This window comes from Anolis carolinensis, unplaced genomic scaffold (assembly GCF_035594765.1).
Source record: "Anolis carolinensis isolate JA03-04 unplaced genomic scaffold, rAnoCar3.1.pri scaffold_10, whole genome shotgun sequence".
NCBI classification, from domain to species: domain Eukaryota; kingdom Metazoa; phylum Chordata; class Lepidosauria; order Squamata; family Dactyloidae; genus Anolis; species Anolis carolinensis.
This window is the reverse complement of record NW_026943821.1, coordinates 5,341,923-5,369,911: the sequence shown is the minus strand read 5'-3', so window position 1 is coordinate 5,369,911 and position 27,989 is coordinate 5,341,923. Positions and strand designations below refer to the sequence as shown.

At 41.7% G+C, this 27,989-nt stretch overlaps 1 protein-coding gene and 1 long non-coding RNA gene across 2 annotated transcripts; one reads left to right on the top strand and one right to left on the bottom strand.

Annotated features, from left to right (window-relative positions):
- Nucleotides 1-54: 54 nt before the first annotated feature.
- Nucleotides 55-19,368, top strand: LOC103280986 (uncharacterized). The gene is made up of 3 exons (XR_507545.3): nucleotides 55-1,005; nucleotides 1,662-1,814; nucleotides 17,058-19,368. It is a non-coding gene; the product is annotated as an uncharacterized LOC103280986 (long non-coding RNA).
- Nucleotides 13,480-22,320, bottom strand: ap2s1 (adaptor related protein complex 2 subunit sigma 1). The gene is made up of 5 exons (XM_003228037.4): nucleotides 22,162-22,320; nucleotides 15,415-15,564; nucleotides 15,076-15,189; nucleotides 14,580-14,639; nucleotides 13,480-14,121 (listed from the first exon to the last, which is right to left on the bottom strand). The coding sequence occupies exons 1-5, from the start codon at nucleotides 22,162-22,164 to the stop codon at nucleotides 14,020-14,022; spliced, it is 429 nt and encodes a 142-aa protein (XP_003228085.1). The 5' UTR covers nucleotides 22,165-22,320; the 3' UTR covers nucleotides 13,480-14,019.
- Between the last annotated feature and the right edge of the window lie 5,669 nt (nucleotides 22,321-27,989).

The window sequence follows — 27,989 nt, the reverse complement described above, 5'->3', positions numbered from 1 at the left end:
ATATATGAGATATATTTTCTAGGTGTCACTGACTATATGATCTCAAAACCATGTACTTCTGCTCAGGATCCCCTTTGCTTCTGCATTATACAACCCCCCTCCTTTATATAGCTGGTAATTCTAGACCCAGGCTTCTCGGTCATCAATACCCATAAGAAAAAGAGACCTTTTGCAAACTCAGCAAGAGGCGCTCTCCTGTCTCCTGGCAGCTCAGGCTAAATTCTATCGGCCTGATTTCTAAATGCATGTTCTCAGAATCCTGGGAACAACTATTGAGGAAAGTCAAGGAAGACAGTGCAAAGGTTAAAGCTGAACGTAAAAAAAAAGTAGGGAAAAAATGACACAGATTCCTCATAACTATAAAGTAGACAGTGAAGACATTAAAATAGTTAAAGATTTCCTATACCTTGGCTAAAACTGGTCAGTAATCAAAACTGAGACAGTAATATAGAAATCAGGGTACATCTACACTGTATAATTAATGCAGTTTGGCACCACTTTAATTGCCATAGATCTATGCTATGGAATAATGGGGACTGTAGTTATCCTTCTCTGTTAGATAGTGCTGGTGCCCCACCAAACTGCAATTTTCAGAATTCCATAGCATTGAGCCATGACTGTTAAAGTGATTTCAAACTACATTCATTCTACAGTGTACAGCCAAATTAGGACTTGAAAGGACAGCCATGAAGGAACTAGACAAGATCCTCAAGCACAAAGATATATCAATTAATATCAAAGTCAGAAGTACCACAATATTTCCATTTTATATGTATGACTGTGAAAGCTGGACAGTAACGAAAGCTGATAAGAAGGAAATTAACTCATTTTATAGGTGATACTGGAGCAGAATTCTGTGGATTCCATAGACTTCTAAAAAGACAAATAAATGGGTCCTCGAGCAAATCAAACCAGAACTCTACCTGGATGACTAAATGGAGAGATTGGATGCAGGTTGCCATGGAGACTGCCTCTCTTCCTTTGCAGCAGATGCCCATAGAATAAGTAAGTGATCAATACCTGGAGAAAAGCTACATTTTCCTATTTGCTGGAATATTGTCCCTCCTCTGCCACAGCTGGAGCAATGGCTCCCTTTACCAGAAATTGTTGCTTTCTTAGACTGCATGCAAACCCAGCATTTACCAGCTTCAGTAGGATAATTGTCAAGGCACTGCATCCCATTTGCTCTACAACTTTTGTCTATAATCTCCTTTTGCTCCCAGGGAGAACCAGAACTGTGCTGTTCCATATGCTTTTCAATGTTTGAAATTGTTCTATTTCAAAATTGTATTTTAGGACTATTTTAATATGTCTTTACAATTTCTTTTTAGAAAAGAAATTAATGTGCTTCATTTGTGTGTTTATATTGTGTTGATTACTTTGATTTGTTCATTGCCTCAGGAGCCCTCGTTGGCTGGGAGGCCATATAGAAATGTCTTTGGAAAAAATAAATAAATAAATACTATCATGCATCTAGGATGCATCATTCACGCCTGCAGAGCGCCATTAGATGTGGAATTTACAGGAGATAAATCTGTCTGTGTGAACCTGAACTATTTCTCTGTCTTTGAAGAAGACATAAAGGTTTTCACAAAGCTCTAGATTCTCTTCTTTTGATTCCCTTTCCTCCATGTATTTAACTCTGTCCCATTTTCCTGCAGAAGAAACACATCATTTGATTTGGAGATCTTAACGGTATTGCTGAATTAAGTATTCAATCAGTTTCCCATCTCCCGGTAAGCCTGTCAAATTGATCCAAGTTCAGAAGTGTGCTGGATACCTTTTCTGGAAATAATCTCTTAGGACACTGACAGGTCAGTTTGCTGATTTGCTATTAATGAGAAAAGTTTGTTGCTCATTAATTAAAAAAAATGCAGATCCTTGCCAGGCAGACGTTTTTCATGCACGTAGCTCTTTCAAGGCTGCCCCTTCTGTTCTCAAGGCTTGGCAGAATCCAACATTAAGCAAACCCTTGAACCATGTGAACCCTGATTTGGAAAATTAGAAACTGGAAGGACAAATGGGCAGTCATGTGGCTCATTAGTCGATGCTTCCAACTTAGAAATGTTTTTGTTGCTCAAAATGCTGGTGATGATCTATAAAACCCTAAGCATTTTGGGTCCAGGCTGTTTGAAGGACCATGTCTCCCTGTAAGACTCTCAGATCATCTAGTGAAGCCCTTCTCTCTATATTCTCACTGCCTTCCTGGGTTCATTTGATGGGAACAAACAAGAGGGCTCTTTCAATGGCTGCTCCCATGTTTTAGAACTCCTTCCCTTTGAGATGCTAGGATGGCTCCTTCTTTTCTCTCTTTCCATCAACAACTGAGGACTTTACCGTGCCACTAGGCTTATAGAAATCTAATGTGGCAGGCTTCTAGTTATGTGCTGTGCAGTTTTGTTGTTTGTATAATCCCTTAATAGTGTTCTGTGTTTTAACTTTATGAATATTTTGCTCTTTAGCTTTTATATCAATATTATTTATCAATATTTTTGCAGTTTTTAAATAAGTTTCATTGTAAAATGTTGTGATGCTACCTTATTGGAAGAAAGGTGGGATGCTGCTGCTGATGACAACAATAATTGTTTTAACAAGAAGAGTTTTGCTGCATGGCAGAATCTGATCTTTCAAAAAAGTCAGGAGACAAAAACAAAGGGGTTAAAATGGTAATAATCCCAACCAAAAACAAGATGTACAGATCGGAATAACAAGGGCATTCAATGATCAGTACCCTGGATAGTTCACAAGTACATCTTCCAGTTGTCTGAAATGCTCCCTATTGTGTGTGTAGTGAAGATAGAACCAGAAATCTCAATACTTGCTTGAGGTCATTCTGACGTGACCACATGCTTGCTGGAAAGCACTTAAGCCTGCCCTATATCCCGTAAATGCTTAAACCTGATCTAAACCTGGTGAGCTCTTAAGCTTGCTCTAAACCTGATGAGTGCTTAAAAGGGAGAATACTTAGGTACCAGCTAGAATTTCATCATGGAACAAAAGAAAGCCAGAGATGCCATGTCTTATATATAGACAGTAAAAGCCATGGGCTTTAACCTCTAGAGCACAACCTGCATCCCTCTGGGCTAGTCTTCTGGGATTTGGAGACTCAAACGCCTGGAGGGTCGCAGGTTGTGCGGGGCTGCTCTAGAAAGTATTTTCCTAGAATCCCCAGAAAATCTAAATAACCTTTTCTGGGAAAGAGCTGAAAATTCACCTGCAAACATGGAAGCAGAAACATCCAGAGATGAATATCTTTGGGACATCTCCTCCTCGGCCTAGGCTTTGCCTTGCCTTCAAGAGTTTCATGAAAGTCAGGGACTGAAGGCAGGCAGGAAGAAGGGGGAAAGTCCACACTTGCCTAATTGCCCACGCTCTCACGACAATTACAAAACGTACTTCATAATTACCAGATTTGCCCTAGCTTGGGGGACAACAAATATTTTTTCCACAAGATATAGCAAGAAGTATTTGCCTTAATTATTCCCCATTTTAAAAGCGGTGGAGGGGGTGGAGGAATGTTCCCAAACAAGCCAGAAGGCAGAAGCAGCAGTACGCTCCTCTCCTGCCTGGGTTCACCCCCTTGATTGGATCTTTGTGATCACTAGACTTGTGTCTTCCTGTCCATGATGCTGCTCCAGGACAGAAAGGGACCCTTGTCTTTGATGGAGGGAAGGAGAGAAAGAGAAAATTAAATTCCAGCCATACCCTTTAATCATCATCCTAACCACACACAGCCTCCCCTATCCTATAAAGTCATCAAGCCAGGGCACAGTTTGAATGCCAGAACCAGCCAAAGGCCTCTTGGGGAAAAATGTGGGCACTGAGGTTGTTTTTATTGCTCAAGAGTGTTGGTCCCATTAAAAACAGTTGGGTTTGTTGTAACTTGTAGTGCTTCTGAATAGTATGGTGGGAGGATATACTGATCCCCAGGAGTATATTAATGCCTGCAGGCCCTTGGTGCAATTAAGAACGTAAGGCAGATTGTTGCACAAAAGTCACATGCTGACAACATTAGTTTGGCTTTACTTTACTATGCAATTATAACACTTCGTTACAAAGTTGGCATGGGGTAGTGCTTTGAGTGTTCAGCTATGTCGCTTCTGTTTTTAAAATGCCACTTTGAGTCTCCTTGTGGAGAAAAAGTGAGATATAAACATAATAATAAAATAATAATAATAATACTATGTAAGCACTCTTTCCATAGTATCTGTATCCTTGTGAACAGGTGGGAGACTAGTAATTCTGCTGAAGCAATCATATAACAAAAATAATCAAAATCTTAGAGTTGGAAGGAACTCCAAGGACTCTGCTATGCAGAAAAACACAACTAAAGCTCCTCTGTAAGACATTTATCCAACCTCTGTTTAAAGACTTCCAGTGGTGAAGTGTCCACCACTCTGTACCACTTCCATTCCACTCTTAAAATAGCTCTTGCGAACATTATTTCCCTATATAGAATACTATATATATATATATATATATATAGAGAGAGAGAGAGAGAGAGAGAGAGAGAGGGAGAGAGAATATAACTAACTTTAGCCAGAATCACTTTGCTTGTAATTTTAAGAAGCCATTGGGTCATGTTCTAGTCTCTGGAGCAACAGGAAAGTAGCTTGTTCTATTTTCTCCATGACATAAATGTAAAAATAGTTATCATATCCCTGCCTAGTCATATCTTCTCTAGCTTCCTAGTTATTTCCCATCAAACCATCTAATCCATCTTTCTTTTCCCAGTGCAGAAAATTAACAGAAGCATATATCAAATGATGTTGCTTCTAAGCAGGGCTGTAGCCAGAAAAAAATTTCAGGAGGAGTTTTGAAATTTTTTTGGGGGGGGGGGGGGGTTTGAACCCCCTGACCCACCCGCCCCCCGGGTTCAGACCTGTCAGAATCTGCTTGAGATAGTGCCTGGAGGAACTCTTGATTTTTTTGCGTCTCATAGACTTAGCATGGGGATTTGGGTAACTAGTTAAAATTCATGAGTAAACCCATTTTTTTAACTTGAAAAAGTTAGGGGTTCAACCCCCCCCCCCCCTCGGCTACAGGCCTGCTCCTAAGGGTTCCAAGAGAAGAATTTAAACCGTTCATAACTAGAAAATGCACTGTTGGGAGAGTCTTAAGGGTTCAACAGCCATGAAAATACCACCGGGGGGGGGGGGGGGGTCCTGCTATGGCCTTGGGGTTACATGCTGGCCAACCTTCCCTTACATATCCAGTCCTGTCTATGAGATTCTGACCCACCCACTTCCCATCTGCTCAGCATCATTTCTGTTTACCTACAAGCTTGACGTCATCATGGAATTCACTGCACTGTAGAAGAGTGGAGAAGATAGAGTTTTGTCAAGTTTGCCTGGCTTCCCTCTGAAAACACCTGCATGTGATTTTTTTCATTGGGAAACAGGTTTTGTTGACCCTTGACCTTGAGTGATCACTTTCTCCAGAGTGAAAAGGTCACCTCCTGGCAGTGACAGCAGTTTGCTCAGTTGGCTTCATTTCATCCAGTGACTCAGGCTCTTTTGTTCATGTACTTTTCTTGTTTGTTGATCTTTCCAGCAAAGGAACAATTCTGGGTTTGGTTTGCAAGGTGTTCAGTTGACGTGGCAACGCAGGTACCTGCCCTCTGCCTGCTACAGAGGACTTCCATGCAGACCAAACCATTGCATTCTGTCAATAATTGAATGGCTCTACAGACTATTGTTGATCAGTCCAGTATAATTGCCTATGTCAGCTCTCAGACATGCATATATGTCATTGTTCCTGTTATTGTTATAATTATGGTGACCCTTCTGGCAAAGTCTTTAATTTCTTGGCAATATTATTGGCAATGGGAGTTTGCCTTTGCCTTGTTCTGAGGCTGAGAGAGTGTGATGTATCCAAGATCACGCAACGAGGTTCCATGACTGAACAGGGAAACTGATCCTGGTCTCCAGAGTCTATGGCTGAAGCCTGGCTGTACAAATAGGTCATAGCCTTCAATACTTCAGAGCTGAGAAATGCAACATATGGTTAAGCAAAATGTGATCAAGAGTATAGAAACATTGGAAGCAAGTCAAAATGAGATTTTTTTAAAAAAAAGTTGTTGGCCTAACTGATATTATCTGGGAAGCTCATGCCTTGTGGCTGTGCTATTTAAAATTATTTTACCCAATTTTAAATCATTGCATTTCAATTGATCAAGCTATTTAATATATTTTAAATATGTTAGAGCTATTGTTATTATTTATTGAATTTAAATTGATTTGAATGTATGCCACCCTGAGATCTTCAGATATAAGGCAGGATATAGATATTTAATAATAATAATAATAATAATAATAATAATAACAATAATAATTATAATAGAATTTTAAAAGACAACTTGCAGCTCTTAAAGGGCTCCAGTTGAAATTTTAGGCTGTTTGGGAGGTGATATACCCTCAATTTTGGTGGGTATATCAAAGCAAGATTTGTAATAATAATAATAATAACAACAACAACAACAACAACAACAACAATAATAATTTATTTATTATTTTATTATTATTTTATTTATTTGACTAGTCATTCATGACCATTTCAAAATACAACACAAATAGAAACAGGGCAAAAAGGAGGAGAGGACGGCAGCTGACCTTCTATTTACAGTCAAAATCTTATTTTCCTGATTTGTAATTAAAGGAAAGAAGGCGGCCAAATCTCCACAGGGAGGAAGATGGGGTATAAATAAAGATGGTGATGATGATGATGATAACTTTGAATCAGGATAGCATACTTTTCCAATATCTGGCATAAAATTTTCTCAGACTGGGCCTTTTCTTCTTAAGTGTGAGTTTATACTAGGCCATCTAGGCTTAAAAATATGTCTCAGCATACCTTTTTAGAGTACCTGTTGCTGCATTTCACAATACTTTATATTTCTTATTCTTTTGGAAACATGTTTTAGCTGATACAGCCCAAAGCTTTTTTCCTGTTTTCCTGTGTTTTTTTTAATTGCTACAATAGTACACACCTGTCACCATTTCTCTTATGAAACACGGGGCACACCTATGCCTGGCTCTTGTTTTGGCAACTGGGAATTGCTTCCTGAGCTTCACCAACCCCAGGGCCACACATTACCAAAAGGACAATTTCTTCTGCCAAATGGTGTCAGAGTTGGCCCTAACTTAGATTTCCCAGTGTTAAATGGGGGAAGTGAAATATTTAGCCTTTGGGGCTATAAAGATATACTGGCAAATATACAGCTGTTGTAGGGTGTAATTATCAGCAGTAAAAAGAAGTATACCTACAGCTTGTAAAATGACAGGTGGTGTTATACTCCTTAATACATCAGTGTCAACATGCATGCCATTTCTCAAAATGCACAATCAAAGGTCAGGAAGAACTAAAAGCAACATTGTTACCTGTAACACTCTTTTACTATCAAGGACATAGTAAAACCCTTCCTTGCTTTTAAATATATATATTTACATTTTAATATATTTCGACATATTTTAGTAGCAGTTTACATAGTATCATAGTAAGCTATCCCCTACCCACCCTTCTCCACCACAGAAAAATATAATTTAAAGCGTAATCAGACAATAACTATCAAAGACAAACAGCGAACACAATCAATATTCAAGGAGTGCTTATAATAGTTTCCAAAATATCATATGGTTCAATGATGGTCCATAACTAGATTTTGCTTCTGAAATATATACTGTAAATATATGCCACATAGCTTGAAAGTTCTTTTCCACTTTTTTCTCTGCTATCTGGCTGTGAATTTTCCCTAACAATGCAATAATCCAAACTTTGCCTAACTAGGAAAAATGGATAAACTTCTCATATTTTTTAATGAGCTTGCAAGATGATTTGCAAGATATTTCACAAACATGACTCTGGAAGGCCAGTATTCAAATCCTTGCTTGGCTATGTAAACTCACTGAGCAGTTGTTGGGAAGTCATACTCTCTCAGACTCAGAAGAAATCAAGCGCAAACTCTCTCTGTATACATTATTGGTGTCACAATATATCAGAAAATTATTTGGAGGCAAATAACAACAACAAATAGTGTAAGTCAGACCCTGACACATTGAAGGAAATCTCAGATAATTTTGAAAGCACTGGTCAAGATGTAATGCTCCAGATTATAGAATTGAGAGATTGTTGAATGAGCCAAGTTATGGTATAACTTCCAAACCTACTTAAGTAGCTTGACTTTTTGGGAGCTGCAGCCTAAAGAAGTTAAAATTTATAAGCTCTAGTTCGTGCTACTAATGGGTGGCTGTCCTGTGTCTTTTAAGACATGTATGGTTAGTTCTTGTGCTGCTGTTATCTCTCACATTCATTGCATCAGCCAGTCAAGGAAGTGGGAAATCCTTGCACAGGTCTGGGTTTCTCGATAGCAGGCTTTAGGCATAAAATGTCACCAGAAGTAGAGCAACGAAATAGTCGCCTCAGTTGCATCAGCAGTTCTTGAGCTCTCCAGTAAGATATCTTTCAGAGGAGCAGCTGAGCAAAACTGCCCTGTTTCACATCCTGAGCTCACATCCTCTCTTCTCAACATCTGTGCTTCTTTCTGGTCAAAAATAAAACTAGAATGGAGGATATAAAGTTGGTGGCTCTACCAACCAAAGTAAGAAAGTGCCCACAAGTAACAAGAGGAATAGGATAGAAGTCTCATGATGATGACATTACCACCTTTTTGTGTTGTTGAAGGCTTTCATGGCCAGAATCACAGGGTTGTTGTGTATTTTCCAGACTATATGGCCAAGTTCCAGAAGTATTCTCTTCTGATGGTATACCACACAACCTCTGAGGATGCCTGCCATAGATATGGGTGAAATGTCATAAAAGAATACTTCTGGAACATGGCCATACAGCCCGGAAAACACACAACACCCCTATTACCACCTTTTGTCCATTTAAGGATGAAACAAACAGATTTCTGTTTGTATAACTACTGGTATGTAAAGTGAGGAAAGGTCTTTAAGATGTTTCTAAAACATGGCAATCTATTTCTACAGTGCTAGGGCAAAAGTTAGCTTTTTCCAATATGCTGCCCTTCAAATAGTTGACTAAGGTAAAGGTAAATGTTTTCCTCTGACATTGTCCATTCGTGTCCGACTCTGGGGGTTGGTGCTCATCATCATTTCTAAGCCGAAGAGCTGGCATTGTCCGTAGGCGCCTCCAAGGTCATGTGGCCGGCATGACTGCATGGAGCACCATTACCACCCCACTAGAGCGGTACCTATTGATCTACTCACATTTGCATGTTTTCAAACTGCTAGGTTGGCAGAAGGTGGAGCTAACAGCGGACGCTCACCCCGCTCCCCGGATTCAAACCACCAACCTTTCGGCCAGCAAGTTCATCCGCTCAGTAGTTTAACCTGCTGCACTACCGAGGGCTCCAAATAGTTGACAACAACTTCCATAACCACACAGCCAACTACACTACCTCATGAGTTATATATTCCATGGGTATAAAAAACTCGTCATCATCATCACCAAAGGCTGTCACTCATGGGCGAGTCTGATTGCCTTCCAAGGGGGGATCTTGGTGGTGGGTCCGTAAGTGACTGTAGAGACCTATGGATTTGTATGGTCTTTCGCAGTGAGGATATACATTTTCACGTGGAAGACGGTCCTGACAAGGGTTTGCTTGGTGTGTCTTCCTTTCCGTACATTTCTCCCTTTCGCCCTCTGTTTGTGCCTCTTCAAAATTAATGGCACTGTTGGTAGCAGCTGGCCTCCAATTAGAACGCTCGAAGGCCAAGGCTTCCCAGTTCTCAGTGTTTATTCCATATTTGTTTACGTTAGCTTTAAGCCCATCTTTCAATCTCTTTTGCTGCCCACCCACATTCCATTTTCCATCCTTGAGCTGCAAGTAAAGTAACTGCTTTGAGACAGGCATTTGGACAACACAGCCAGTCCAGAAAAGTTGATGATGGACGATTGTTGCTCCAATGCTGTTGGCCTTTTGTTTCTTCTAGATCACTGACATTTGTCCACCTGTCCTCCCAAGAGATTCGCAGGATTCCTCACAACAGTCTTGTGAGTTAGCTTTCCTCAAGAGAATAGGAGCATCTCAGTTGAGGTTTTGTGGCATCTTGAAACTAGCAGATTTTATTTAACCCTTTGTGGTCTGCAGTCCATTTCATGCAATGATGGAATTGCTTTTTTCTGAAATAGATTAGCACAGTTACCTCTGTGTTAATCTATTGTTTGAGTCCCAAATTTGTTGGGACTAATTTGTTTGGGCATGTTTAGCCTGCAGAAGAGAAGGCTGAGAGGAGACATGATAGCCATGTACAAATACGTGAAGGGAAGTCATAGGGAGGAGGGAGCAAGCTTGTTTTCTGCTGCCCTGCAGACTAGGACATGGAACAATGGCTTCAAACTACAGGAAAGGAGATTCCACCTGAACATCAGGAAGAACTTTCTCACAGTGAGAGCTGTTCGACAGTGGAACTCTCTCCCCCGGGCCGTGGTAGAGGCTCCTTCTTTGGAGGCTTTTAAACAGAGGCTGGATGGCCATCTGTCGGGGGTGCTTTGAATACGATTTCCTGCTTCTTAGCAGGGGGTTGGACTGGATGGCCCATGAGGTCTCTTCCAACTCTACTATTCTATGATTCTATGATTCTAATGGAAGTTGAAGTTGGACACAACGGGACAGTTCCCATGTTGTGAGGAAGCAGCACTAGTCGGTGATCGTATTGCATTAGAAATCTGCAATTGTCTTTAGACCACTTCAGTATTAGTGAAACCCATTTTTTCCAGCCCTGTTGCTCCACCTTTTAATGGTAGAATGTAGGTATTAAGCCAGTAACTGCTTCTATCCGGAAGACAAAGGAGGACATTAAACATGTCAAAGGCACAAATGGTATGCCAGTAAAAAATATATCCAAAGTCCTCATTTTAACACCTGCTTGAACTGTGTATTGATTCTCTCTGCGGGGCAAAAGGACAAGCCAAGGATGAGCAGCGTCTGCTACCTCCCACCAATGTTTGCAGAACTATTTCTTGCTAAAGTTTCAGAAAGTGGGTATCCTTCAGCAGCAGAGAAACAAAAAAATGGATCTGCAAACTCCATGTCCTTGAAGGTCACGCTTGTAGTGCAATACTGACGCTAGAGCCTTCTGTCAACAAAGTAAACCTCACAATCTCTTCGTCAGAACTGGCTACAAAGCAACAACTCTTTGGAACGGATGTCCTGGAAAAAAAGGAGATGGGTGCTGGTTGTTGTAACTTGGAACCTCTGGACTCATCTATCCTTTCAAAAGAAGGAATCCTATCCCTCATACTGAATCGGTCCTTAGCTATCTAAAATGACAGCCTCTGGATACAGCTTGGGAACTGACTTATCTGGTATGATAAATCCCCACATCCTCCAGCTAATATGGTTGATGGTTATTCTTAACCCAAATAGCTATTATGTTGAGAAGTGTCATGTAAGACCAGACAATGGATCTCAAGAGACAGAATGTGGAAACATCATTCTTTGGATGATCACTGATTAGGAACTGGGAATTTTAAGAAGTATTGTCGAAAGAAGGAGATGGAGGAGGAGAAGTGGAGATAGACGGTGGCATTAGATTTCATAGCCCCGAGTTTCTAGTTTGCCTGTTTTGTAAAGAGAACCATTAATCCTGATTTCTTGGGCTGCAAGAAATTGCCTCCTAGCATTGCCCTACCTTTCCATGATGGCATATCCCAGTAGGACAAGGGGCTATGCTGCTGAAAAATTATCAGACAGGCTTTCGCTGAGGAGCCCAGTTAAACGTGCCGAACAACAACTGGGCAGCAGCAGTATTGGGATTAATCTCAGCAAAGGATCTCTCAGAGACAATGGCAGTGGCACGATAACTAAATCTAAAGGAATAAGTATTGTGCAGCACAGAGGACAAGTACAAGTAGTGTTGGGTCTAATGACACAAATGAATTCAAGCCAAAAAGATGCTTAGTTGTAAAGGCAAGACCAGACCTATACAATGTATAGCCATCCTTAGTAGACAAGACCTTAGCAGGGCTGTTTATAACAGGATGTTTTGATGTCTCTCGCTGTAAGTTGAAACCAGCACTGAACAACAATGCAAAGCCATGGACACGAAGCCTTAAGATTTGTGTGTGTGTGTGTGTGTGTGTGTCAGGAGCGACTTGAGAAACTGCAAGCCTTAAGATAATGCATGGGGAAGCAGCAGCTGCTGCCATCCCAATGGGTAGGCCTAAAATTCCCATGTATCCTGGTTGAAGATGACGTGCCAGCATCCAAGAAACCTGCTCTGGAAATGTAGGTCCATTCAAGTGTTTCTTTGCTGAAAGAAGTGGGATGGGAGCAGTTTGGGCACTAAAGGCTGCCCCCTGGTGGTCACTGACAAGAGCTGACACCTTAACTCTGTTGAACTTTATCGCTGATCCCTAGGAGCCAGGTTGGGACACCTGGCTCAGGCCCAGCAAGGACTCAGGGCAACTGCATTTGAGACCGTCTGTGACCTAGGTCATCATCATGAGACAGCAGAGATAATGTGAAGGCAAACAAGGATGCAATTTACAATCCATTTTAGAAGCTATCAGGGGCAATCTGGAAGACTTGCGACCCACCTGTTTATATACTGCTTTAAAATAAGAAATAAAATTATAGTAGGCATCACGCTGACCTCGGAAGGCTCTAAGATTGCAGGCAAAAGGTTCAGAAGTGTAACCCAACCCTTCTGGCATTAGGCTTATGATGCAGATTTCTCCACTGCGCACAAGGGTCATTTAACTATTAGGGTGAGAGGTATGTTCTGGCAATAACCTTGTGTGGGCATGCTTGTACCCTTCTAAAGTTCTGCAAAAGGTCTTCTGTCCAGGTGATCCAAGAGAGAATACGGCAAAAAATCTCTGTCCCTAACAAGGAAGTTTGGATTAAGTGACTGGTTATCAAAAAAAGGAAAATTTCACTTTTAGACAAGGAAGAATTGATATAATTGTTGTCTACAAATCATTTCAAACTTATGGCTATCCTAAGGTGAACCTTAGTTTCCTTGGCAAGTTTGCTACAGAAGAGGTTTGCCATTGTTCTCTGAGGTTATTCACTGTGTTTCCAAGGATGAGTGATTTGAACTCTGACCCCTGCACCCCAGTCCAATATTCAAATCGCTGCACCACATTGGCTTTCCCTTTCAAGCTATTTCTGATTTACAGCAATTCCTTCATACCATTTCTAAGAAAAACTTCACCTAAGGCGCTTTCCCTTTGCTCTCCTTGGAGGCTGAGATAATAATGGGAATTGCCCAATGGCACTCAGTACATTTGGGCACTAAAAAGTATATTTGATCCCAACACTTCTAAATGCTGGAGGAATCCAAAGCTAGTGACCCTAAGAGTTGGACTGGGCTATTTCTCAGGAAGCTACAACTATGGATTTCTACATGGGTGGAGAGTTGTTTCCAGATGACCCTTCACGTCCAATTCTGTGATATTTTCCTGCCCCTTGCCCCAATCACCATAGGAGGAAGGCACCAAGAAAACCCTCTCTTCTAGATACATAGAAGATTTATTCTGGCTTTAAATGTTCTATAGATGCTTTGTTTCAATACATCACTTGACTGGCAGTACGACTGCTTGCCACAAACATACACACGCACACATACAGAGTTATGGTCCCTCTTCTACTGCAGACCCTGCACAACGTTTACATGAATGGGTGAGGAAGGGGGCAGAAGAAATGTGACATGGAGCACTGAGATGTGTGGTGCTATGGATAGTAATAGGAAGGGAGTGAATGGGAGCTCTCTCCTCTTATAATCCCCTTACAGAAATGCATCTCAGTCCTGATAGGAAAACTCTACATCTTCTGCTTGTTCTTCAATGTGGGGAAAATACCAGGGTTATAAATCGAAATAGCCCCTCACAAATTCACGCTGCCTCCCCGCATCACTTTATGAGTTAAGTGGCCAAATATGCTTTGAGCAAGTCTCTCAAGGAACCAGTTGGAGAGAGATGAGCCCAGAGGGGCAGGGGCTGCAAGGTCCGGGAAGGAGAGCTCCAACATGGCTGTTCTGGCTTCCCTGCTTCTCATTCCAAGGACTGCAACATGAGGAGCTGCTTCAAGACTTTGGTCTGACTGGTCTCTCGGATCTCGCCAGCTAAGAACATCTCGTCCACCACAGTGTAGACCTGCAAGAAGAAACAGGAAATAACCTTTCTTTGCCGATAAGAAACACTTTATATACAACCGTGCACCAAAACCCTTTCATCCTGCTTCAAGATGGAACATAAATTATTATAAAATTATAAAATATATCTGTGCAAAACAGCCGCATACAAATTTTGCATACAATACATCCTGAAGTACAAAGGTTCTTAGAATCATAAGATTCTTATCCATCCAGGATTCATCTTTTTATGGTTTCTTGACTATTCAAGATATTTTCAAATATTATTTCCATCCCATAAGAAAGTCTCCTCTCCAGCATTATCTACACATAAAGCAAGGCCTTTGATGGCTGCCTGGCACCATCTTCTGACAGGGCTGGCATTGACAGGTCTCTCATTGGTGCTACATGCTTGAGTCCGCTTGACAAACTTGCTTTTCCCTTTAACTCCCTAACAGGAAGATTAGGACAAAAACTCACCTTGTAGAAGTTGAACACCAGGTCAAGTTCACAGACGTTGTGGAAGTATTCATTCAAAACCTGACAAAGAGAAAGAAATCAGTCTCGTTATATCAAGCCATTGGCTTTCGGAAGAATGGTACAGGTGTGCAGGGAAACTATTGTGATTGTCAAGAATGCCTTTGTACACACCCTATGTTTACAGGGAAGGAGACACTGTTAAGAGGCTGTATGCACCTGCTTTTCAGACAAAAGACTCCAGGCTCCATCACCAGCCTCTCTATCTAAAAGGACTGCATGAAGAGGGATAGCTAAAGAGTACAGTCAGTCCTCCACATCTGCAAATTTAACTTCTGTGGATTTAATATGTTCTGTCTGGGTAACTTTCTACCAGACGGAATCATGACAGAGAAGTATTTGATCAAGCAATTCCTCTTCAAAGTGAGACATACTTCACAAGGAAAATTATGATCGCTCCCCTTCTGTTTGTGTCGCATCCCACACTGCAGATACTCACCTCCACAAAGTTGTGAATGGCTTCTAGGTAAGCCAAGTTGTTGTCATTCACATCTACACAGATGCAGAAATAGAGCCCTGCATAGCGCCGGTAGATGATTTTGAAATTGCGGAACTGAACGTGAGAGAGAGAAAAATAACTGCTATGAGATAGGACATATATGATGCGTGATTACATCTTTTTTGCTGAAAGAGATTAAGATTGCTATGTCTTTGCTAACCTCAGTCATCCAACCAAATTGCAATATACAAAATGGCACTAAGAAACTGCTCTCCTCATTGGTTCAATCTGCAAGAGTCAGCAGAATGCCAGATTTAGATGGCATATGAGGCTATGTACCTCAACAAAATTGGTGTGCTTTGCATCTCGGACAGTGACTACTGCATGGACCTCTTCAATTAACTTCTGCTTCTCATCATCATCAAACTGCATGTACCACTTCGCCAGGCGTGTTTTGCCGGCCCGGTTCTGGATCAGAATGAAGCGGATCTGTAAATTGAGAAAACAGGCAGGTCAGTGAGCACTGAGACTCAAGGAGTGTTCCCCCAGTTGCCAATACCTCAGGTATGCTTTTTATTCCAATTGTAATTATGACCACACTTGGCTTCTAGAGAATGCAAAAGGAGACAATTTTCTATCATGAGGAAGAAGAAATAAGAAACTTTTCCACGCATGGCTTCTGATTCAAGACAAAAGCCCAGATAAGGCAGACCTGCAGAGACACAGATGCCAGGCTCAGTAATTTATACTAAGCAGCTGCATCATGAACAAACTGGATCATTCCCACCCATAAATATATACACAGGCAACATTGTTCTCCAACCACAGTGCAGGTTGGATATGAAATGTCAGATCAGGAACCCAGGAATAGATGCCGGAAAGAGGGTTCTCCAAATCTGTTATTGCTGCTTTGTTGTTTTTCCTCACCAAACATGCAAGTGAGCTACAACCATGATGGAAACAACTAGCATATAAAGACTGACCGGGTGCATGCTTATTTTGAAATAGATTCATTTCCATTCAGTGCTTTTTACTGCCTGCAATGCCACACACAGTCAAGCTTCAATGTCCATGGAATTTGTACCCACAGCTTCAGCCATCATTGGCTTGAATATATATATATAAAATTTCAAAAGGCTAACTTTGACTTGTGAGGCCCCCGATGGCGCAGCAGATTAAACTGCTGAACTGCTGAACTTGCCGACTGAAAGGTTGGCGGTTCGAATCTGGGGAGCAGAATGAGCGCCCGCTATTAGCTTCTGCCAATCTAACAGTTCAAAAGCATGCAAATGTGAGTAGATCAATGCCAGGTACCGCTCCAGCGAGAAGGGAACGGCGCTCCATGCAGTCATGACTTTGGAGGAGTCTATGGACAACGCCAGCTCTTTGGCTTAGAAATGGAAATGAACACCAATCCCCAGAGCTGGACATGACTAGACTTAGTGTCAGGGGAAAACCTTTACCTAACTTTGACTTTTCCTTTGTATATAGGGGGTGTCATTTTACTTTGCCGTGATATATAATGGTATCTGAGCATGTGCAAATTTTGGTATCCACGAGGAGCTCTGAAACCAAATCCCAGCAGATGCCAATAATATAATAATAATAATAATAATAATAATAATAATAATAATAATAATAATAACAACTTTATTTTTGTACCCCGCCTCCATCTCCCCGGACTCGGGGTGGCTTAAATGGGGCAAAGCCCAACAACACAGTTAAAATACAATTACATAAAATGTAATTCACAATGCAAACAGAATAAAACAAAACATTATAACGGCAATAAAAGCATCAACCAGCAACCAATTTCAGTTCCTATTGTCAAATGTCTATTGTAACAGTAACGTTCTGGGGTATAATATTCACAGGATTCCTGAGTCCCTCTCCATACTTGGAAAGGTTTCTGCTACAGTTCAAATATCTCCTGCCTGTTTTGATCAGCTTCTCCCTTCCTTCCACTTCCTTCGCTTTGCTAGGATATGCATGGATTGGGGACACACTTCAAGCTTTCCCCAGAGAAGAGCTTCTTTTGTGTGACTCAGTGCCTGCTTAGCTCCTCTTCCTGTTCAGTGTGCTTACGAGATAGGAAAGTGACCCACCCTGGTCAAAAGAGCCAGCCCAGCAGAATCAGCAAAGACACACAACGGATGGCTCGTTATCTGTTCCAGCACCAAACAAAGACAAGCCTTTTTAAGCAGCCAAAACTGAACAAATGGCATACTAGGCAGCCACTACCAATTTTCATGTGGATGAGATTCCTGATGAATCAGGGAAGGCATCCAAGTGATGTCCACATCCCAGACCCTACAGAAAAGCAGCATCTCTTGCCAAGAGGAGCCGCCGACCAGTCTGAGGAGACACCATCCCAATGAGACATGCAGCCTAACCATACAAGATTGGGTTTCCTTTGATGAGAAAATGAGCAAGACGAGAAAAAGCAGGCAGTGGAACCTACAGCATCATCATTATCATGCTCATCATTTATTATAGTGTGCCTATAAAGATGGCAAAGAGGGTGCCAATCCAGTATCATGGGAAGCGAGTTCAACATTCTAGGAGCAGCCACCAAGACGGTACCTCTTTCAAAATTATGGTTTTGACAAACTCCGGTTTATGAATCTCCTTTTTGCAAGGGTAGTTTTTACTTATACCAGACTTCCCTATCCTAATGCTCCAAAATGTATGGACTACAACTTCTAGCTCACATGTTACTATAGTACATATATGGGCACTGTAGAAGGACATATCTGAATGGGGTTTGGGAAAGGCTATCGTATGCATCCCAATGGAAGTATAGTTTCCGTCCTTTGGACATGAAAAATAAACTCTCCAACATTACTCACTCACATTAAATATTAAATACTAGCCACAAAGACAAGGAGGATGAAATTACAGTAATAATAGTTCAGGCTATTACACTGTCAACAAAACATGTATGTCTTTGGCTTTCTGCATTTTTGGTATGAAAAGAGTATTATCAACAAATGAGCTAACAGATAGTGCCCCTAATTATTTTATGAGTTGGTATAACAGATAAAGACTTTCACAGAAAAGCCATAAGGGAAATTAGAATTATACAATTTCCTTCACATTGCACAACAGTTGTCAGACAGATCTGTCCCTTTCAAATTCCTTCTTTCTTAAAGATTTACTTGATAAAAAAATGCCACAGGTCCATAAGTTACAACCATGTTGCATCTTTCTCTCTTTAGAATTTATGAGAACAGATGCTTGGGACTGTACGTCATTCACATGATTTTTTTAGAACTCAGGTTTGTGTGCAGAAACGATTCTATTCAAGGTTTTAATGAAGGGAAAACACCAAAGTTGTGCCAATTGTAGCAGCAAGAGACTTGATTTCATAAGAAATCTAGTCCAAATCCTCACTACAAAATAAGAAAATAAGACAGTGTCTTATATTAATTTTTGCTCCCAAAGATGTGCTAGGTCTTACTTTCAGGGGATGTCTTATTTTTCCAGGAAGAATTCACATTTGTCGTTGAACAAAAAAAATGAACATTTATTATATACTGTATAGTAGTTGTCATCACAAACCATATAACTAAACAAACTGTGAATCCTATCAAGAATTTCTTGTTACTACCATTATTTCCATGTACAACAATTTATGGTACATATATTTACTGATCCTGCATGCTCTGGTATTCTGTTCAGCGGGCATCCTTCCAAACAAAAACTTTGCTAGTCTTACTTTCGGGGGAGGCCTTATATTTAGCAATTCAGCAAAACCTCTACTATGTCTTATTTTCAGGGGATGTCTTATTTTCTGGGAAACAGGGTAAGTGAACCAGCTGATAACCTGCTTATAGGTTTACAAGGCTGAAATCCACAAAAAATTGGAAGCGAAGCCATATGAGAAGTGGTTTAGGGAGCTGGGAATGTTTAGCCTGGATAATAGAAGGTTGGGGGGAGATATGAGAGCATGTTTAAATATCTGAAAAGATGTTACATGGAGGTAGGAGCAAGCTTGTTTTCTGCTGCTCTGGAGATTAGGAGACAGAAGAGCCATGGATTTAATTGACAAAAAAGAGAGATTCCTCTTAAACATTAGGAAGAAATTCATGATGGTAATAGCTAGTTGACAATGGAATCTGCTGCTGCCCGGGAGTCCAATGTCATCTCCTTCTCTGTAAGTTTTTCAACAGAAGCTAGATGGCCATCTGTCAGGAGGGCTCTGATTGTGTCTTCCTGCCTGGCAGAATGGGGTTAGACTGGATGGCCTTTGGGGATCCCTTCTAACACTAGGATTCTGTGAGTCTATAAAATGTTCATGTAATAAGCATTTGTCACAACATCATTTTAAATATTTTGGTAGATGAAAATGGCATAGTCACTGTACAGCATAGCTATGGCAAGTAGTACTGTATTCTTATTTATAACTTTGAATATGTTTTAATGGTTTTTAACTGGAAATGTTTAATACTGTTTATATATAAGGCTATTTTAATGCTTGCATATTTTAAATTGTATGTTAATGCTTTTATGTTAAGCCCCTTTGAGTCTCCTTCAAGACAGATAAAGCAGGGTATAAATAACAATATGAGAATAGTACTAATAATACCTCTAATAGACCTTTGGGAGCAGCCCGATATTCAGAGACTAATCTGAGACACTTGGACCTAATGTGCATGTGTGCTGTGATGTTATGTATATGTAATAAATTTATACACATAATAAAAGTGAAAATATGCATATGTGTATGTGGCTGGGGTGTCCACATACACAGACAAGACCTTGCCTCCACAAACAGCTATAACTCCCGCCACTCAGGAGACATGAATGGCCCTCCCTCCAATGACATTGCAGGTTATAGTGAGCACCATGAACATGTCTAAGAGCCTGTCAATGTCCTCCACAAACACCATCCTGCCCACCACCCAAGTGAAGGCTTTCATTCTGGGGCAATTTCATCCTAGATTTTATGCGTTTCCTTCACCACAGACATCCCAGTGTTCCTTACTCTCTCCATTGGTGTGAAATGTGCATGACCCTGCCCCATTGTTTCTCCCATAACCCTTTCCTATTCTTTTTCTATGGCACACAGCAAACAGAGGAATTAATCAGCAACTGAACATACTAGAGAAGTTTGGGGAGAATTCACCATGATATATAGGAACTGTAGGAACTGGGATGTATAGTTCACCTGTAATCTGAACCCCACCAACGATGGACCTGAAACTAACTTGGCACACAAAACCCACATGACCAGCAAAAAATACTGGAGTTCTTTGGGGGGATTTTTAGGAATTGTAGTTCACCAATATCCAGAACATACTATGAACCCAAACACCAATGGATCTGGACCAAACTAAACACACATACCTGATATGCCGAAATGTCATTACTAGAGGGGTCTGGTGGGAACTGACCTTCCTTTCTGGGAGTTGTAGTCTACCCTACAGCCAGAGAGCACACTGAACGCCACCAATGATGCATCCAGAATAAGCTTGCCCAAAATAACAAAGTTTAAGTACTGATGGAGTTTTTTGGGGTTAACCTGGCATGTTGTTAGTTGTAGTTCACCCACAACCTTTTGCATTTTGTACAATTAAAAATTGACTTTTTCAAATAACCTGGGCAACGCTGGGTACCCAAGCTAGTAATAATAATAATAATAATAATAATAATAAGACACACTTTCCCCTCCATATAAACCTCTCTAAAAACAGACATCTCAGACTCACAGGTGCCTTTCTTATAAAGGTAAAGGTTTCCCCTGACGTTAAGTCCAGTCATGTCTGACTCTGGGGGTTGGTGCTCATCTCCATTTCTAAGCCGAAGAGCCGGCGTTGTCCATAGACACCTCCAAGGTCATGTGGCTGGCATGACTGCATAGAGCACCGTTACCTTCCCGCCGGAGTGGTACCTATTGATCTACTCACATCTGCATGTTTTCAAACAGCTAGGTTGGCAGAAGCTGGGGCTAATAGCGGGCACTCACTCCACTCCCGGGATTTGAACCTGGGACCTTTTGGTCCACAAATTCAGCAGCCCAGCGCTTTAACACACTGTGCCACCAGGGGCCGCCTTTTCTTATATACAGTACACTCTCACTTATCCAACATTCGCTTATCCAACGTTCTGGATTATCCAACGCATTTTTGTAGTCAATGTTTCCAATACATCATGATATTTTGGTGCTAAATTCATAAATACAGTAATTACTACGTAGCATTACTGCCTATTGAACTACTTTGTTGTATAACATAATGTTTTGGTGCTTAATTTGTAAAATCATAACCTAATTTGATGTTTAATAGGCTTCTCCTTAATCTCTCCTTATTATTCAACATATTCACTTATCCAACGTTCTACCCGCCCGTTTATGTTGGAAAAGTGAGACTCTACTGTATAAGTAAAAAGGGTTTTTTTTTCTGTTGGTGGTACAGTAGAGTCTCACTTATCCAACATAAACGGGCTGGCAGAATGTTGGATAAGCGAATATGTTGGATAATAAGGAGGGATTAAGGAAAAGCCTATTAAACATCAAATTAGGTTATGATTTTACAAATTAAGCACCAAAACATCATGTTATACATCAAATTTGACAGAAAAAGTAGTTCAATACACAGTAATGCTATGTAGCAATTACTGTATTTATGAATTTAGCACCAAAATATCACAATGTACTGAAAACATTGACTACAAAAATGTGTTGGATGATCCAGAACGTTGGATAAGCGAGTGTTGGATGAGACTCTACTGAAATTAGTGTGTGTCTTGCAATCAATGCTGCCTTTAGAATGGAAAAAAACACAGTATATTATACAGTGAGTAGCATACTAATAAGAAAATAGAATAAGGTATACAAAATAGTATATAGCACAGATAACAGCATAGTAATAGAAAATAGTATATACTGTTGCGAATTGCATAGAAAATAGCAATAATAGAAAATAATACATAGAATAGAAAAAAAACTATAGCACAGCAATGGAGTATAATAATAGAAAACAGGATGTTATGGTATAGAAATAGTAGCAGGTCCCTGTTTCCCCCTCCCTTCCTCTCCCCCTCCTTAGCAAACAACCCCAAATCCCACAAATCCCCTTTCTTTACCATAATGGTGGCTGCCTTGAAACCCTCCTTCCACACAGAACTCTGGGGCAGCTGGCTCAACTCCCCCACACAGTCGTTCCCACGTACCGGATATCCGGCAAACCAGCCTCCAGCAGCCGCTCAGAATGTTGGAAGTTGCAGTGTAAGACCAGGAGAGGGCCGCAGGGCTTTGCGTGGCATGCCGGGAGGTGTAGTTTTTTTCCTGCTAAGTGAGCAAGGAAACTATCGAAGTGTGACAGCGAACCTCCAGCAGGGGGCGCTCGTGTTATGCAGGACTCAATCGAGGCCGGGGAGTCGTCTGAGGGGAGGAAGCCGAAGGATCCGCACTTCCGGCCCGAGAGGATAACTACTCAAGCCCCAGGCTTTGGCAAGGCCTAGTAGGCCCCAGGGAAGGTGGAAATCGACCTTAACAGAAGGGGGCGCCCTCACTTTAGGGGAAAATACAAAGTATTTTTCCCCCCACAAAAAATGTGTAACTCCGTTAACATACCCTATTTCCCCTAAAATAAGACATCCCCAGAAAATAAGACCTAGTAGAGATTTTGCTGAATTGCTAAATATAAGGCCTCCCCCGAAAGTAAGACCTAGCAAAGTTTTTGTTTGGAAGCATTCCTGCCGAACAGAAGACTTGAGAAGAATTGTGTGTGAGAGAATTGGCCGTCTGCAAGGACGTTGCCCAGGGCACGTCCGGATGTTTTTGATCTTTTTACCATCCTTGTGGAAGGCTTCTCTCATGTCCCCACATGGAGCTGGAGCTGATAGAGGGAGCTCATCTGCACTCTCCTCAGTTTGGATTCAAATATTTGTATTGATAAATGCTTACATCATTGAAAAACTTTCTGTAGTCATTGTGGGGCTTTTTTCCAGCTTGCACTGATGTCGTCTGGACTATCTGCTGTTAGGCATATGCGCATACATTGCCGGAGAAGCTTAGCCCATTGAACAGTTCATCACCCGTAATTTGCTTATTGACTTTACCGGACTATCTCTTTGTGTTCACTTGGACTAAGCCATTGAGTCAATCAAGACTCTTTTACATATTGCCACATCACATTTCTGGTTCTTCTCACGGCCCCTGTGGAGGTGGACTTCCCATAGAATCCAGGTTTCAAACCAGTGAATGACGGTGCCTTAAATTTCCCATTAACCAAGATGGGACTGCATGGAGCCCCCAGCCAACGGGAGCCTAGATCTTAGTTGGGTTGGTTTCCAGCCCAATCAGAGGATGGCGCAAGTATTCTGGATAGCTAACAAAGCAAATCAATATGCTCTGCATTTTCCAGTGTTTTGTTTCAGTACTTTGAGCACTAGCTCTGCTGACTAAAAGACTTCGGTTCTTGCCTTCACACCCGTCTGTATCTCATTTGACCTGCTGCGTGGCACACCAAGCTCACAAACCCATGGCTTAGTGGTAGCTGAAATCACTCAACAGTAGAGCTTGTTTCAGCCCACCTAAAGAAGGCAAGGTGACAGCTGTCGGCTGATGTTGGGAAACAGACATTTCTCCTAGACACATCTCTGCCTTATGCCAGCAAGCGGCAATGTCAACAGTGCTAACAATGAGCAACTTTTGAGTCACTATGAGCTGATGTTTCAATATAAGAGTGACAGAATTAGGAGGATTAAATGTTGGATACTTTTTTATTGTTTAAGTTACTCAATGCTCAGGGTCTTTATTTTTTCTTGCTCATCTCAGATACAGCTGTAGTACCGGGGAAAGACAACAGATATTAATGATTATTTATCATCATCATAGGCAATCACTCATAGCAAAGTATAATAACTAATAATAAACTTTATTTATAAACCTGGGCAAGGTTCTGGAGCGTGTGGTGGCTTCCCAACTCAAGGGTTTCTTGGAAGACACTGTCAATCTTGATACTTCGCAGTCTGGTTTCAGGCCTGGGCACGGAATGGATACAGCTTTGGTCGCCTTGGTGGATGACCTCCGTAGAGGACTAGACTATTGTTATTTCAGAACCACTGACAATTATCTTCGAGAGTTCTTGGAGAACAGGAGAAGTCCCAGAAGACTGGAGGAGGGCGAATGTGGTCCCTATCTTCAAGAAGGGAAAAAAGAACGACCCAAACAATTACCGTCCAGTCAGCCTCACATCGATACTAGGCAAGATTCTAGAAAAGATAATTAAGGAAGTGGTCTGCAAACACTTAGAAACAAATGCGGTCATTGCTAATAGTCAACACGGAATTACCAAAACAAGTCATGCCAGACTAATCTGATCTCTTTTTTCGATAGAGTTACGAGTTGGGTCGATACAGGGAATGCCGTGGATGTAGCGTACCTAGATTTCAGTGATGCCTTCGACAAAGTCCCTCACGACCTTCTGGCAAATAAACTAGTAAAATGTGGGCTAGACAAAACTACGGCTAGGTGGATCTGTAATTGGCTAAGCGAATGAACCCAAAGGGTGCTCACCAATGTGTCGTCTTCATCTTGGAAAGAAGTCACGAGTGGAGTGCCACAGGGTTCCGTCCTGGGCCCGGTTCTGTTCAACATCTTTATTAACGACTTAGACGAAGGGTTAGAAGGCACGATCATCAAGTTTGCAGATGACATCAGGAAGAACTTCCTCACTGTGAGAAGGGCTGTTCGGCAGTGGAACCTTACCCAGATGGTAGTGCTGGGGGACACCTGCTCAGACCCCTGGCCATTGACCTGTGGGGTCCCACAAGGTTCTAGTTTTTCTCCCATGCTTTTTAACATCTACATGAAACCGCTGGGTGAGGTCATCCGGAGTTTTGGAGTTGGGTGCCATCTCTACGCAGATAGCACTCAACTCTACTATTCTTTTCCACCACATTCCAAGGAAACTTCCCACATCCTGAACTAGTGCCTGACAGTTGTGACGGCTGGGTGAGGGCCAAGAAGCTGAAGCTTAATCCAGACAAGACAGAGGTCCTTCTGGTCAATCGCAAGGCCGATAGGGGTATAGGGTGACAACTTGTGCTTGGCAGGGTCCCACTCCCCCTGAAGTCACAGGTCTGCAGTCTGGGGGTCTTCCTGGACTCAGCACTGATGCTTGATGCTTAGGTGTCAGTGTTGGCCGGGAGGGCCTTCACACAATTAAAACTTGTGCGCCAGCTGCGACTGTACCTTGAAAAACTTGACTTGGCCATGGTGGTCCACACCTTAGTTACATCTAGAACTACTGCAATGCACTCTACGTGAGGCTGCCTTTGAAGACAGCTCGGAAACTGCAGTTAACGCAAAGGTCAGCGGCCAAATTACTAACTGGAACTTGTTATAGGGAGCACACCATGCCCCTATTAAAGCAGCTCCACTGGCTGCCATTGAGTTTCCGTAACCAATGCAAAGTGCAGGTCATTACCTATAAAGCCCTATACGCTTCAGGTCCGACCTATCTTCTCGACCACATCTCTTTCTATGAACCGGCATGGACTTTAAGATCTACCGGGGAGGCTCTCCTCTCATTCCCACCTGTTGATGGCGGAGGATCATCACTTCTTCTTCCAGAATGCTGACGTTTATCCACCTGACTTTCCAAGAGAGTTGCAGGTTTTTTCAGCAGCTATGCTTCTCAAACACTCTCTGCTTCATTCGGGAAAATGCTGCACTCTCAGAGCTCAGACAATATTGTAAAACTACATATATATAAATGCCTGAGGAAGAAGGCAGCACAGGCTATGTAATACAATCCAGTAGTGTTGTGTGCAACCATTTAAGACATTAAAACAGAAATCTGGTCTGTGAAAGGCAATACAAGCCTTTGGGGAGATAAAGCAAGGTATAAATAAATATAACAATACAGGCCCCATCCACACTGCTATATACAGGCAGTCCCTCAGTTACAGATATCAGACTCATGGTTAAGAATGGGGCTGAGACAATAGGAAGTGCTGATTTGTTTATTGTTTTTGTTTTGATTTTGTGCTGTTGTGTCTGGGCATAGCCCCATATAAGTCGCCCCAAGTCCCTTCGGGGAGATGGGGCAGGGTATAAGAATAAAGTTATTATTATTATTATTATTATCAACACAACGACGTTGTATGGCACAGCAAACAAGATAGATATGCTGGATTTCGTTTCGCAAAACCACAAGTCGAACACTTCCCAAGTGTCTAGGACTGTGTGATGTATTTTCTGATGATGTGTGCAGATCCCAGTAGGGTGGCCTTTGCAGTTGGCAGATGGTGATTTTGTCAATGTCTATTGTTTCCAAATGCCGGCTGAGATCTTTTGGCACAGCACCCAGTGTGCCCATCACCACCGGGACCACCTGTACTGGTTTCTGCCAGAGTCTTTGAAGTTCAATCTTGAGGTCCTGATAGCGGCTGAGTTTTTCCTGTTGTTTTTCATCTATGCGACTGTCACCTCGGATGGCAACATCAATGATCCAAACCTTGTTCTTTTCCACAACTGTGATGTCCGGTGTGTTGTGTTCCAGAACTTTGTCAGTCTGGATTCGGAAGTCCCACAGTATCTTTGCGTGCTCATTTTCCAATACTTTTGCAGGTTTGTGATCCCACCAGTTCTTTGCTGCTGGGAGGTGGTACTTGAGGCATAAGTTCCAATGAATCATTTGGGCCACATAGTTGTGCCTCTGTTTGTAGTCTGTCTGTGCGATTTTCTTACAGCAGCTGAGGATATGATCAATGGTTTCGTCGGTTTCCTTGCACAGTCTGCATTTTGGGTCATCAGCTGATTTTTCAATCTTGGTCTTAATTGCATTTGTTCTGATGGCTTGCTCCTGGGCTGCAAGGATCAGGCCTTCTGTCTCCTTCTTCAGGGTCCCATTCGTGAGCCAGAGCCAGGTCTTCTCCTTATCAGCTTATCAGCTTTTCCTTCAATTTTGTCAAGGAACTTTCCATGCAGTGTTTTGTTGTGCCAGCTGTCAGCTCTAGTTTGTAGTGCGGTTTTCTTGTACTGGTTTTTTGTCTGCTGTGTTTTGAGGAGTTTCTGATTTTTGACTTCAATCAAAGCAGGTTCTTCACTTTGCTTTACATATTCTGCCAGGGCATGTTCTTCTTCTTTGACTGCTTGCTTTACTTGTAAGAGTCCTCTGCCCCCTGATCTTCTAGGCAGATATAGCCGGTCAACATCACTGCGAGGGTGCAGTGAATGATGAATGGTCATGAGTTTTCTTGTTTTTCTGTCCAAATTGTCCAGTTCCACCTGTGTCCAATTTATAATGCCAGCAGTATATCTTATGACAGGTATGGCCCAGGTGTTTATGGCCTTGATGGTGTTGCCTCCATTGAGCTTGCTTTTGAGAATTTTTCTGACCCTTTGTGTGTATTCTTTGCTGACCACAGTTTTCACATGTTCATGCTTGATGTTGTCCAGCTGTAGTATGCCCAGATATTTATAGGCCTCTGGCTGGTGACACTTTATTGTTTGGCCATTGGGCATATTTATGCCCTCACTTTCAATGATTTTTCCCTTCTTCAATGCCACTGTCGAACATTTGTCCAAACCAAACTCCATGTTGATATCAGTGCTAAAAATTCGGACAGTGTTGGTCAGAGACTGGATTTCAGTTTCCGTTTTCCCATATAGCTTCAGGTCATCCATGTACATCAAATGTGAAATTTTGTGAGAATTCTTAGATATTTGATAGCCGAGATTTGTTTTTTGTAAGATTGTTGACAGAGGGATCATGGCAATAATGAAAAGCAGAGGGGACAATGAATCTCCCTGGAAAATTCCTCTCCTGATGTTGACAAGTCCATAACTTTCATTTCCAACAAACAGTTCAGTTTTCCAGTGCTCCATCATGTTTTCAATGAAGGTGCCAACGTTTTTACTAATCCCGATGGCGTCCAGGCACTTGATGATCCAGCTGTGT

Coding starts and splice junctions, on each gene's coding strand:
- ap2s1 (XM_003228037.4), bottom strand. Junction 15,190..15,414: donor AGCACACCAATTTTGTTGAG/GTACATAGCCTC, acceptor TCTCACGTTCAG/TTCCGCAATTTCAAAATCAT. Junction 14,640..15,075: donor CCATTCACAACTTTGTGGAG/GTGAGTATCTGC, acceptor TCTCTTTGTCAG/GTTTTGAATGAATACTTCCA.